Source organism: Cryptomeria japonica, chromosome 1 (assembly GCF_030272615.1).
Source record: "Cryptomeria japonica chromosome 1, Sugi_1.0, whole genome shotgun sequence".
NCBI classification, from domain to species: Eukaryota; Viridiplantae; Streptophyta; class Pinopsida; order Cupressales; family Cupressaceae; genus Cryptomeria; species Cryptomeria japonica.
Window position 1 is genome coordinate 555,958,171 of NC_081405.1, and position 15,097 is coordinate 555,973,267.

The following is a 15,097-nucleotide window of genomic DNA, read 5'->3' on the forward strand; positions in this document are numbered from 1 at the left end:
ATTCAATTGTCATTTAAGAGAAAGCTAACATAAAAAGGATAAATCCAACACTACAAAGAATGTTAATTATTATTTTAATGGAATTTAAAGATGCTAAAATATAAGAAATTAATATGAAGGATTTGTACATAGAACTGCTCAAGATGCTTATAAATAGGAAACATTTTAGAAGACTTTGTTTTGGGATTACAGCTAGGATGCGGGTTTTAACACTTCATTAAATGATTTAGTTTCAATGAAAATATACTTGAAATTTTTATAGGCTCGATTTCAATGTTTTGGCTTGGCAATATACCTATCTTTTGGGCTAGCCTTAAACCACACACACTAAACAATATATTAAGTGTAGAGAATCTTAGTTAGCTCTGAGTGTTTAGCACTTTTAAGTCTAGAAGTATATTCTCAGTGTGACCACACACCTTAAACAACATATTAAGCCTAGAAAATGTCAATCAACACTGAATGTTTAACACTTTTAAGTCTAAAGTGTAAGCTTAAAGTGTGTGTGATTTAAGCCATTCCCATATTTTGCCATGTTTCTTGTTTTTGCAGATTGTCAGGTAAGGTTACGCTCATTTCTATCAACACATTGCTTTACAAGACTCCTATTGTTGAGCTTGCTCAATATTTGTTGTAGATGATGATAAAAAAATTATTGTATTCTAATTTTTTATTAATTGATAAATAGGGTTAAAGGTGCATTTTAGGTGTTGCATATACAATAAAAACATTTAGTAAGTCATGAGTCAAAATGAGCCTTGATAGAAGATTAGTTTTAATAGATAGTTTAAAATATTTTGTTTAATATGTTGAATGAAGTGATTTAAAATGTATGATGATTATTAATATCAATAAGGGTGGTTATAAAAAGTATAAAAATTAAACTAGTATTTTTTGTGTTATTTTCATTTAATTTTATGTTTGTTTTGTGAAGGTATCTTAAGGTATGAACATGATGATAAATAGTACAATATTATAAAAAAATAGAACATATTTAGTGATCTCTATTGATCCTAAGGTGTACAAGTTGTATACAGTATGATTTTATAAGGGGTCGTATGTGGTCCAAAGGGGTCATGCATGTGTTAGAACACATGTGTGAGGTCCTTATGACCACATATGACCCCTTAGGACATTGTGATGGACTAAGGAGTATGCCATACACACTAGGATTTTATAAAGGGTCATATATGGTCCTAAGGGGTCACGCATGTGTTAGAACACTTGTGTGACCCCTTAGGACATTGTGATGGACTAAGGAGTATGTCATACACACTAGGATTTTATAAAGGGTTATATATGGTCCTAAGGGGTCACGCACGTGTTAGAACACATGTGTGACCCCTCATGACCATATATGAGCCCTTGGGACACTAAATCTGCTCCTAAGGGGCACATGTCGTATGCACTAGGATGTTATAAGGTGTCATATGTGGTCCTAAGAGGTCACACATGTGTTAACACATGCGTGAACCCTTAGGACCAAATATGACTCCTTAGGATACTATGTGATGGTCTAAAGGGTATGTCGTACACACTAGGATGCTATAAGGGGTTGTATACGGTTCTAAGGGGTCACACATCTATTAGAACACATGTGTGACCCCTTAGGACCACATATGACCCATTAGGACACTATGTGATCTTAAGGGGTATGTTGTACACACTAGGATGTTATAAGGGGTCATATGTGGTCCTAAGGGGTTACACATGTGTTAGAAAACATGTGTGACCCCTTAGGACCATATATGACCCCTTAGAACACTATGTGATCCTAAGGGGTATGTTGTACATACTAGGATGTTATAAGAGGTCATATGTGGTTGTAAGGGGTCACACATATGTTAGAACACATCCACAACCCCTTAGGACCACATATGACCCCTTAGGAGACTATGTGATCCTAAGGGGTATGTTGTATACACTAGGATGTTATAAGTGGTCATATGTGGTCCTAAGGGGTCATGCATGTGTTAACACACATGTGACCCCATAGGATGACATATGACTCCTTAGGACACTATGTGATCCTCTATGGTCCTAAGGGAACATATAGTGTCATCAGAGGCATATGTGGTCTTAAGGGATCATGTTGTGTGTGTAATTGGATGTGAAAGGGGTCATAGAGGTTTTATTTAGTCTTATTTGTCAAAATTTATTATCTAAGTGTTATAATTTATTTTTTTAATTTAATTTTTTTTTTTTTTATAATGTTTTAATTTATTATATTTAGTTTTATAAAAAATTTCTAATTTTTAATTTTTCTAATATTTTGCTTAACTTTTTTGTAAGTTTTAATTTACTAACTTAGTTTTAAAAGTTTTTCATAACATTTTTTTTTAAGTTGAAAAAAAAAAACATATACACTTATTTAATTAAAAAACAAAATTGACTTTAAATCAAAACATTAAATTAAGTTTTCTAACATTTTTCTAAGTTTTAATTTTTCTAATGTTTTCCTAAAAAATTTCAAATGTTTTTCTAAGTTTTAAAATTTTAGTATAGATATGTTTTCTAAGTTTTTGTTAACGTTTTTCTAAAATGCTGAAAAAAACAATAACTATTCAATTATTTAATTAAAAAAATAAATTATCAAACCAATTATTTACTAATTTTTAAATAAATTTAATTAAAAATTAATAAATTTAAAAAAAACCACTATTAAACAAAAAAAAAGGTTATTTTGTGCACCTAAAATAATGTAGGTTGAAAGCTGAAAGATGAGAAGCGCTAGTTGTTGTAATAGGGCACGGTGACGTAATGCTGACGTAGGGTTTTCTCTAACCCCCTTTCCACTATAAACTCCAAACTTGAAAATGACAATTTAACTGTCATTTTTGGATTTATAGAGATTTAAAAATATGTATATTTTTTTATTGGTTCAATCGAATAGGGGGTTTGATCGAACCATATAAAAATAAATATTTTATAGGGTTCAATCAAACCTCAAAATCCATGTGTGTTTCAATCGAACCCAGATCGGATGGTGGGTTTGATCGAACCCTCGGGGATGGTTCGCTCGAATGCCCCTAGTTCACTTGAACCCCCACAAAAAAATTTTCCCCGCCTCCACCAATTTTGTCCATTGGCAAAAGTGGGAACCATTATTGTGAGTTTACCCAACTTATTGCTAAGGTGATCGGGTTGCACAATGAAGGGGAAAAAGTGGAAAGAGGAAGTTGTGGAGACTATAGAACCTACATGAATAAGTTCTTTGAGAAAGGTGAGAGGCCAGTGGTGGTTCAAAATGTGCATGGCCACTTTGTTCTCCCTAAGCCCTACCTTATAATTAGCTACTTTTTCATGAAATATTTCACTCATGAGGGTCGTTATATGTCGGTGCATGGTTAATATTTTTTGCTTTTGAATCATATTAGGCATGGGGATAGGATAAATTTACCCTATTTTCTTTTCACCTCCCTGTAGTCCAACATTGCTAATGCAAAAAATCCTCCACTGCATCAAGGTTTAATCTATGTCATGGACAAGTAAGCTTTTCATCACTCCTCAAATGGTAGTCATTTTCTCTCCTTGCCAAGTAACGTCGAGCCTAAGGAGGGAACTCCTGGGCCCTCTATAAAAATTGAGCTAATTGAAACAAAATCGCTGCACTCGCCCGCTATAACTCCTCTAGCCAAATCAAAGGGAAAGAAACCCCATATTGAATAGGACATAGAGTCCCTTAAGGTTGCGCTTCTTCAAATTAACCCAAACAGAAGGAAACTAGAAACCCCAACAAATAGCCTTGTCAAAGCCAAAAAGAATGAGAAAGACTCTGCTAGGAAAAGCATTACCATTGACCTTGACTGCAGGACTCTAAGAAAGAAGAGGATAGGATGAATGAAAGGGAGAATAAGGAGAGCAATTATGGAGAAAGAAGATCTGCTCGATTGTAGGCTAAGGATAAGAAGGTTCAAATTGAACCTAAAGTGACTACCTTTGATCTTGAGGAACATTTTAACCCTGATCAGGTAGAAGATTCCTCAAATGAAGATACAAAGGATGAGGAGTACCAGGTTGAAGAAGAAGAATAGGAGGATCATTATAAGGTGGAGATGGAAGCAAGAAGTGATTCCACGGAAGGATTGGAATACTCAGAATTAGCCTCCTCGCCTTTTAATTCCCGAGATGATATTCACATGGTTCCAGGAGCAAGTATTCTCAACATCTGCCAATAGACAAGGATGACAGTAATAACCTGCACAGATAGATAACGGAGCTCTAAAAGAGGGTCTTGAACTTGGAAATGAGAATTGGTTATAGGCAGTGTTCTGACAAAATGGGTGATTCCTTTTGCTCACTATGTGTCATCACAGATGATATTATGAGAAAGGCAACCATGTGGTTCATTTCAAGGAAAAGTCAAATGAAAAAGAAGGCAAGGGAGCTGCCAAAGGAAGAAAAATTGGACGATGACAATGAGGAGAAAGACAACACCATGGGGGAGACTTAGACTGACCAAGTGAATGGGTTGGAGTGCAACTAGAGGATGATCAAATATGATTAAGTGGATTAGTTTTTGTTTATATTTTTTGATGATGCCTGCTATTGTTAGTAGTAGTTACTGTAGGCATTTGGATAGGAATCAACCCGCATGCCACATGAATCAAACTTTTATTATCATTGGATACTTTGTTTAGTTAGTTTTTTATATTGTCTAAATACTTACAATATCCTAGGTAGATGGTGGTTAGCTAATAATAATATGTTTAGTTATAGAGACATAATGATTTTTGACTATTTTTGAGAGTAGTTGGTAGGTTTCCTCTGTTAGTTGTTTGATGATAGATCTTTAGTGGTGCTCTTTTTTTTGGCTCTTCTATAGGTTCAAGGCCTTCTCCTTGCTAATATAATAAAAAATAAACAAGAAAAAATAATATCCACAAAAATAAAAAATATTTTGCAACATAAAGACTAATAATTTCTTAATAAGTTTTGTCATAAACAAAGACAATTACTTCAAAAATACAACACCATTACTATGCATTGATGGCAACAACCAACACAACTATAATTTATTTGTACAATGACATGTGCAATATGTGTAATGGTTATCCACCCTCCAGAAGACTTGTTAAACAACATCTATCCCATGCTTCATATGCACATTTGACTATTTATTATTCGAAATTCAAAATCATGATATATTTTGAATTTTGACTGATAAATAAATACAGTTAAATGTGAATCTTATAGTCAAATGCATCTTATATTCAAAGGGGCACGTCAATAGAAATACTATATTTGTTGATGCTACTCTGCCTAATTTATTTATTGACAAGACAATTTAAAAAATTGTAGAAATCATTATGACTTTGAATATGCGAAGAAAGGAAACATAGAGGGCTTGATTGACATGGCAGAGTGTCTCGTAAACTCTCTCTTTTTTGAACCTCATGTTTCTCTATCCTTAAATGCATCCTATAGTCAAATGGGCATCTTCTGGTTAAATGCATCTTACAATTAAGTATACTAGTATTTTTGCTAATATTGCTCTACCTAAAGTATTTATTGATGGGATAGTTGAAAAAGTTCTAAAACTCATTATGACTTTGAACATAAGAAGAAGGGAAACCCAAAGGGTTTGACTGACATTTTTATCAAGACTTAAAAAGACTTGTAGAATTACAAAAAAACATATTTGTAAAGACATTATCAAATGAATTATATCTACATTCATATATTTTTGGCATGCCTACCATAGTATGTTGAAGTATAAAACAATTTTTTGGTTTTTTTGCATTTTTGACCATTACTATAATACATAGTTGTTTGCTGTAAATCTAATAAAAATGAAAATCTATTAAAAAAAAAACTTTTCATTTTAAAATGTTTTTTAATCTTAAGTTTAGAGTCTATCAATTAAAACTTAATTTTTTGCTTTTAATTTTCTATTTTAAATTCATAGAGATTAAACTATAGTGAATTGTATTTCTAGTGTATTTTTTCTGGATTCGATTGTGTGTATATTTTTCCCATCAACGTTTCGAATCACACTCTCTGATTCATCATCACAATGAAAAGAATTCCCAAGACATAGAGATTAAACTATAGTGAATTGTGCAAATATCTACCTACTGCAATGAAAAGAAATAATCATATCAAAGATAAGTATTTAATTCAACCTAATGTATACATTTCTTTTCCTAAAACCTTACTTTTGTTTTAATTTTATTTTTATAGTGTCTATTTGAGACAAACTAACTAACTAAAATAATATCCACAAAAATAAACAATGTTTGCAACATATTCTTGAATTTTTTCTGGATTCGATTGTGTGTATTTTTTTCCCATCAATGTTTTGAATCACACTCCATGATTCATCATCAGGATGAAAAGAATTCCAAAGACATGAAAGATGTTGAGTTGCAGATTTGAGACAAAATATAAAGAGATGAGGGGTATGGGAGGGCACGAGGATCGAGGAAAAAAGAAAGAAAAAGAAAAAATACCACCTAAAGATTGGAAGACAAAAAACCCTAGGAATAACCACCCAAAGAAAAAAGGAAAGCCTAGCAATACAAACATACCTATTAAAAACAAGAAACAATAAAAGAAATAAAAACAATAAATAAATAAATACACACACACATAGGCATATATATATATATATATATGTAAAAATACATAAAAATAATACAAAAATGAAAATAAACCGAAAGAAGAAGCAGGAGATGATCAAAGGAAAAAGATAAAAGAAAGAGGGAGAAGTCACGGTGCGTGGTGGGGATGATACTGGAGGACAGAAAGCAATGGGTGCCATGAGATACTAAGGTTTAACCCATCATCGTGATTAAGATTGGAGGGGTGATGAAAAATAGCAATGGCCTCTTTAACTTTCCTTTTGAAAAAGTTGTTCTCCCTACACAATATCTTAGTATCCTCCAAACAAATATGATGCTTGGTGGTTGACGAATGTTCAGCTAAGGCTGATTTGAGGGCACGTTCATGCTTAATATCGGCGCTATGCTCTTTTATTCTAGTCATGAATGAACGACTTGTTTCTCCAATGTATGGGGTTCCACATGAGCATACAATTTAGTAGACACCTGTCTCTAAAAAGGCGTCCCTAGTGTCCTTAAGCGTGGGAGCATGCCTCTTAATGGTGGAAACAGGTTTGAAGGCACAATGGAGACCTTTTTTTCGAAGGATTTTTGAAATCTTGTGTGATATGCCTTCAACATAAGGGAGAGAGACAAACAGGGCCGGAGAAGGAGGAGAGGGCGAGGGGTTAGAGATGGAGAGGAAATAAGATTTGGCTTGGAGGAAGGCCCTGGTGATCTATTTGTTCGAATAGCCATTCCATCTGAAGACTTGACGAAGATGGGAGAGCTCTTGGTTTAAGTTATCCTCATCACAAATCCGATGGGCTCTTAAAGCAAGGCTTTTTAGGATCCCAACTTTCTAGCTAGGGTGGTGATGAGAAGCCGAATGAAGATATAAGTCAGTGTGGGTAGTTTTGCGAAACACCCGACGATCAAGGGATCCATCAGGTTTCTTACAGATTAAGACATTGAGAAAAGGTAATTGGTTGTTAGATTCAAGCTCTTTGGTGAAGGCGATAGAAGGAGAAATGTTGTTGAGGTGAGCATGAAACTCCTCTAGCATGTCCAAGCCATGCGGCCAACAAATATTGGTGTCATCCATATATCGTTTCCACCACTTTGGCTTGAGGGGGAAAGAATGTAAGGCCACTTCCTCAAAATGTTCCATGAATATGTTGGCTATAACCACTAAGAGAGGGGAGCCCATGGCTACTCCATCAACCTGTTCATAAATAACACCTTGGAAGGAGAAAAAGGTTAACCGTTGACCTTTTTTCCTCGATCCTCGTGCCCTCACATACCCCTCATCTCTTTATATTTTGTCTCAAATCTGCAACTCAACATCTTTCATCTCTTTGGAATTCTTTTCATCCTGATGATGAATCATGGAGTGTGATTCGAAACGTTGATGGGAAAAAAATACACATAATCAAATCCAGAAAAAATTCAAGAATATAAGATGGATTGTGGAAATCTCATAGCTTTAATGTTTGCAACATTAAGACAAATAACCTCTTAATATTTTTTGTCATAAATGAAGGTGTCATTTATTGGGCCGACAAAATGCACCGACCCCATGGTCTATTTATAAGTCTAACTTATTAAATACACTATGCCATTGGTGCATTATGTTGGCCCCATAGTTAGAACCATAAATGAAGACCATAAATTCACAACTAGAGCATCATTACCATGCATTGATGGCAACAACTAACACTACTGCAATTGATGTGGATAAGAACATCTCAACCAACACAACTATAATTAATGTGTAAAATAACATATAAGATCAGTACATTGGTCATCCACCCTTGACAAGTCTTGTTAGGACAACATCTATCCTACTTTTTATGCAGATTTGACTATTTATTATTTGAAATTCAAAATTTTGACATATTTTTAATTTTAATTGATTAATAAATATGATCAAATGTGCATCTTACAGTCAAATAAACATCTAATGTTCAAAATGCAACTAACAATCAACTCTAACAGTCAACTAGAATTAGAATGGACTACTAGAACTAGTATTTTTATTGTTGCTGACTCATTATCACTTTTGGCATAACAAAAAACAGAACAACAGAAAATTTGATTGACACGACTGACCGTCCTACAACTCTTTTTTTTAACCTCATACTGGTCTATCCTTACATGCATCTTACAATCAAATGGACATCCTTTGGGTATGCTACCTAATATTTTAGTCGATCCTGCTCTACCTAGTCCAAAATTAGAACTCCTCGGACAAATAGCTTGATTGACTTGGCCCCACTGATAGACTCTGTTTTTCTTTAAATGTGGATTGTTGCAAGTTATTCTATTAATGTTGGATAGACAGGAAGTCCTCGAGATAAGCTGTGGAGATCTTCATTTTATTTTGCCAACGTCAATGGACGAACTACAGAAACCACACGTGGCGGTGTTGCCGTTTCCTGCACTGGGTCACTACATTCCTCTGTTGGAGCTCTCAAGGCTTGTTGCCTCCCAGCAGCTGACGGTCAGCTATGTCACCACGCCCGCCAACGTACCCCGTCTGCAAGACTTCGTCAATGAAGCTGTAAACTGCGGTATCGATCTTCGCCTGCTAATCCTTCCTACGCCACACGTGGAAGGCCTGCCAGAGGGCCGAGAAAGCTCCGACGTTTGTACACCGGAGTCCCATGGCAGCATATTTGCGCTGGCCAACAAGCTTCAACAACCCTTCGATGCTTGGATGGAACAACAGGGACTGGCGGCGCCGCCAATCTGTGTTGTGTTCGATTCGTTCATGGGATGGGCGCGACAGAGCGCCGAGAAGTTTTCGATTTCTTGCGTGGAGTTTAATCCGTGCGGAGCGTTTGGAGTGAGCGGGTCCAACTCAGCCTCTCGCTCTATCATGCAGCGGGCGTTAGAGAAACAAAGGGAGGACTATGTTGTGTTGAGCCTGGATCTTCCCAGGCCCCTCAGATTTAAAAGGAATGAGATAAACCAAGACTACTGGAGTGTAGACGAGATGAATCCGATCACGAAGTTCCTTTTGCCCATGTTACAGATCGTCGGTAAAGGCCGTGGGTCGGGATTGATACTTAATACCTTCGAGGAGTTGGAGTCTGCGTATGTCCAGCACCTGAGAAACCTGACGGGGAAGCCAGTGTGGGCAATAGGACCCCTGCTTCCGATTAGTTATTTCAGCGGAGCATTGGGTAATAGGGTTAGCACGCGCGGGAAAATGGCGGACATCGCGGCAGATGAGCTCGTGCAGTGGCTGGATTCTCAGAGCGCCGGATCCGTTGTGTACGTTTCGTTTGGGAGCGTGATCAACCTTTCAAAAGAACAAACAAAGGCCTTGGCAAGAGGGCTGGAAGGCAGCCAACAGCCCTTCGTTTGGGCTATCAAAGTTACGGAATCAGAGAGCTCAGGAAAGGCAGAGTATCTTCCGGAGGGCTTTCTGGAGCGAACAAAGCACCGAGGGGTGGTCATATGGGGTTGGGCGCCGCAGCTCTTGATTCTTTCCCATGCATCCGTTGGCGCCTTCTTGAACCACTGTGGATGGAACTCTACGCTCGAGAGCTTAAGCCTTGGAGTTCCCATAGCCGGATGGCCTATGTTTGCGGACCACTTTTTTAATATGAGAATTCTGGCGGAAATGGGTGTGGGGATTCAGTTGTGTGAACATCTCGGTGGGGTTCCAGACGAAGTAAAGGTGACGGAGGTTTTAAGGCAGGTGTTTAGTGATGACAAAGGTAAACAGATGCGAACAGCTGCGCAGAAGGTCAAGGAGATGGCCCGAAAAGCTGTTGGAGATGGAGGATCTTCGAAAGTAAATGTCCAGGGTTTCGCAAGTGAAATGCGCAAGCTGCTGAAGACGAGACAAGAACAATCAAGTTTGCCCTAAGTTGTGTACACATACTGGTTCTGTGAGCTCAGTTTAAGATTATGTTTTCTGATTTGGTAGTAAGAGGGAGTGAGGTAGTATAATGTGGTGTTTATCTATTGTGGTTGTGCTTGAGATTAAGTATGTTTATGAGAGAAGGGTGAATGGGTTTGGTTTGTGTCACATCTTTTGATTGTACTTTGAAGCTAAGATAGAAATAAAGAGTTATGTTTGGAAAATTATGTTGTACAATTGGTTAATACATTTTTTTTCTTGAGCTGTAATTGTTATATTACATTCAAGACATCTAGTTTAGTCATGGCATCCAATATAGAGTAAGCTTCTTTTCTTAAAATACATGTTGATAATAAGGATATTAGATTAAGGTATTAATTTTGAACTTTTATGATAAATGTAACTCATTTTTAATTAATCTTACAATGAATTTATTTACAATCTGAAAAAGCATTGTTGGCTATAATTTAATAGGATTTCACAATTTATATTTTAAAAAAAATAAGATATGTCCATAAATATTAAATTATAAAAATATTTAATATTTATAAATAATAAAGAGATTGGTTTTTTGAATACGTGAAAAGCAGGTTTTGAATGGGCCCCTGAACCCTTAATAATAAAGAGTTTGTTAGTAATGAGTATTATATGAGATTTCTTGCAACAATTGGAGAATCATATGTATTCTTGGTAGGATTCATCTCTTGTTATCATAATGAAAAGAAAATATTATTTAATAGAAAAAATTGACTCTATGAAAAAAGCCTATAATCCCTACACAATATTAAATTAACAAAACTCATATCAATAGATTATTAAATTTTAAATAAAAACATGCCTAAAAACGGAAAAGAGAAAGCTTCGCCTAAATTACAGCAATTTAAATATTACCATATGAAAATAGAACTCCTAAGCAGTCCAACCTTCAAACTTTAGAAAGGACGGAGGATTTACTAAATAGCTAGTTTCCGGATTCTATATTCCCACATTTTAAATAAATATATATAAGAGCATTTCCCCCAAAATTGATTGATTTAAAACTTTTGGATTATATAAGTATGGATCTCCTTGTCTTGTTAGAGTGGGACGCATCTATTCTGGTTCCAAAACGACAGTACAGATTGACTAACACGCGTGTTAGTCGTACATTTTATACCGTCAATTTTGCAATTAACAATTGCGATTGACTAACATGTCGCTAACACACTGTACGAAAGATCCGTTTTGAAACCAGAATAGACACTTGGAATGTGGCTAAATGGACACATGCTGGCAGAATAGTTTAGTAATCACAGCTGTAGGCTGTACATCAGTAAGGTGCATTAATCAGAAAAGGTTCAAATCCTCAACAGTATGTTCATTAATTCCATGATACTACGTTTTTCAGAGTCATTCTATCAAAAATATTTCGTGCCAATTCTATACTTCTGCATTTGGCATACATGTCTACGAGGGGACTCTCTACAAATACGCGAGGTGTAAAACCAAACTTGATGATATATGTATGGATTTCCTTGCCGTGTTGCAAAGCTGTTAAAAAAGCACATGATGGTAGAATGGTGAGACTGTTTAATTTGATTAATCAGTTTCAAGGCTTCTATAGCAAACCCATGCTGGACATATCCAGCAATCAGAGCAATCCATGTGATTCCATTTCTCTCTCACATTTTGTTAAACAATTGTGTGGCAACCTCGAAACACCCACATCTAGCATACTTGTCAATGAGAGCACACCTAACATGAACATATGATTTAACGCATGTTTTTAAAGCTCTAGAGTCTAAACTACTATAATTAGTTTACCGTTAGTATGGTTAGTGAATATATTAGTCTTTTTGGTAGGAGAATTATGGGGTATTGTTTAAGCTATTATGTTTTCTATTACTTATGGAAGTTAACTTTCTTAAAAGTACACCCAAGATTTATAATTATAATTATAGTAGTTTAAAATATTCTTTGAATTCTCAATAAATGTAATAAATGTAGTAAGATGTAATGAAAGAAATAAATGTCCTTAACATTCCTTGGTTTGCTTGAAATGTAAAGACATACAAAATTCTCATCTTTGAATAAAAATAGGTTAGTTTTATTTTTGACAATTTTATCATAATAACCCTTCGAGAGATTTAATTTGTACTTGATAAATTAGAGTTTAAAGTTGAAGATTATTCTAAAATAAAATAGGAAAAATTTGAGATTATTTGATTGTAGTATTATTTGGACATTCCATATTTGTTGTTTAGGTTGAGCTAGAGGTATAGAAATTCTCATTCTTTCATTCTTTATAAATTTAGTTGTGTTACAAGCCTTTGGGAGCTTATTTATTTTCTTACCTAATTTAAAAATTAAAGTTTGATAGTACTATCAAGGACCAAATTCCTAAATTCATTATAAGATGACGAACATTCACAAAGTGAATAAAATAATTATATTAATCATTTACAAGTAATTGAGTACATATTAAATGGACCATTTAAACCTCTTTATTTATGAAAAATATTCTAGTATAAAATTAATACACCCAAGTAAAATAGTAGACCCATTATTTTTTCTTTTTTTTTAAAAAATTGAGTCTTAATATAGAAATTTTTATGGAGCTCTAGTTGGTCACCCAAATCTGAATAGATTCAGTCAAGAAATAAGCTAGATGAAAGGATGCTAGAGATCATCAAGCATAAGTCTCTCCTATAAAAAAATTTAAAAGAAAAAGAAATATTAAAAATAAAAAATTAACTAAGAAAATCAAATAAAAATAATCTATCTATCAAAAAGAAATTGTTATATATGAGAATGATATTTTTAGTTAAGTCCAACCAAAGATTAAAACTAACAACTCTAGTGGATGGTTCTAGGAATCATGTTGAATTGTTATATAATAGAATGTAGTTGTTGATTCTCGAGCTAGATGGGCATCTTAGACTACTCTAAAATGGAATTTTTCTAATTGAAATTATTTATTTCTTGATGAAGCTACTTAATTTCTCCCTCTTCTTTAAAATGATAAGGTTTGATCATTGAGTCACTATCTTAAATTTTTTAAGATTTATTGATTCTTGATGGTGGTGGATTTGTAAGTGTTAATAAAAATGTTAGTTATTACATTGTTATCTTTGGTGAATTTTGATCACCTTCATATACACTTCTTAGCTTGTCCCAAATTTATTTAGCAATCTTTGTACACATAAAAATTTCCAATAAAATGTCATCTTAATTAACCTTAATTTTTCCAACATCATTAAATGGATCCATTATTTAATTTTATTTGCTTCTCATTATTCCATTCTTATATATTCTCCATTATTCATCTTCATTATCTTATAATTCTCATTTATTAATATTCGTTATTCCATTAGTTTCATTTAATAATATAATCCATTAAATAATATATATTTCATTATTCATCAAATTCACAAATTTCTAATCTTTCAAGCATATCCAATGCTTCTTGCATTTATCATATTTCACCTCTATCAATTATACACTTAATACATGGGGGACAAAAACTCTTCATTTCTACATAACTCTTTTATCCGAGATCTATCCTAATACCTGGATCCACCATGATGATATCTATTTAAACCTAGCCCCCTCTCATCTCCAATGATCTATCAATTTAGTTCACATTTACGTTCTTGCATTATTGCTTTCTCGCACATTTTCTTTCTCTTTCTTTCATATCATTTGCATTCGTCTCAAATCTTCATTCACCATAGCCTCTTGTGTGTGTGCTTCTGAGAGTATCATTCTTGAACACAAGATCTTGGTTGATAGGAGTGCAATGGAGTAGTTTTTTTGTAGCATGCATGAGTGTTTTGTTTAGATATATTTTTTGCATCTATGTTTCTTGCATGTACATTGTTAGATGTTGGAAAAAGTCTAAATATTTTATTTAGATATTATTTTCCTCCATCTATAGTCTTCAATCCCACAACTCTGCCAAACACTTCATCACTTAAGCAACTAACAATAGCAACCCTAGCCTATGTATTATTCAAAAAATATGTTATTTCATTTGGAATCTACTGAGAACCATTACGTGGAGCAATATAGCCTTTCTTGATAATTTTCCATATTTGCTTCGGTAGAGACTCCGAGTGAAATTCCATTCTCTCTTTCTAATAAGAGTAATTTGTACCTTCAAACCTCAGTGCACTGAAATTCAAATCTTGCACCATTTTGGATCTCCCTCAATTGGTTAAGCTTCTCAAGAAGGGAATAGGCTCTAATACCAATTGTTGAACATAGTAGGACTAAGAGTGGGGGGGGAGGGGGGCTGAATTAGTCTGGATCACTAACAAAAATTTATTTGTGATCTATGAAACTTCAAACAAATACTAACATTTACATTAATCAAATCATGAAAGCACAAAACATAATCAACTCATGAATACCAAATTTATGTGGAAAATCCAAGAAAGAAAAAATAATGGTGAGAATCACACTCACAATATAGATATAAATTAATGCAGTGATTAGGCCACACGCTAGGGAGCTCATTGTTGAATATCCAAAATATTGAGAGGGGAGGGGTGAATCAGTATTCCCTTGAATTTATTAAAATGTTTAAAAAATCATCCACATAACATAACTTAGGTGCAAAATTAAAATAAATATTAAACAAAAATATAGTACAACACATAACGCAAGGATTTATATGTGGAAAACCCAAGACATGAAAAAC

The 15,097-nt window shown here is 34.4% G+C and overlaps 1 protein-coding gene across 1 annotated transcript; it reads left to right on the plus strand.

The window, feature by feature from the left end:
- Positions 1-8,937: 8,937 nt before the first annotated feature.
- Positions 8,938-10,422, plus strand: LOC131074885 (scopoletin glucosyltransferase). Its single transcript, XM_058011614.2, has one exon. The coding sequence runs from the start codon at positions 8,938-8,940 to the stop codon at positions 10,420-10,422; it is 1,485 nt and encodes a 494-aa protein (XP_057867597.2).
- The last annotated feature ends 4,675 nt before the right edge of the window (positions 10,423-15,097 follow it).

Coding starts and splice junctions, on each gene's coding strand:
- LOC131074885 (XM_058011614.2), top strand. CDS start 8,938: ATGGACGAACTACAGAAACCACACGTGGCGGTGTTGCCGTTTCCTGCA.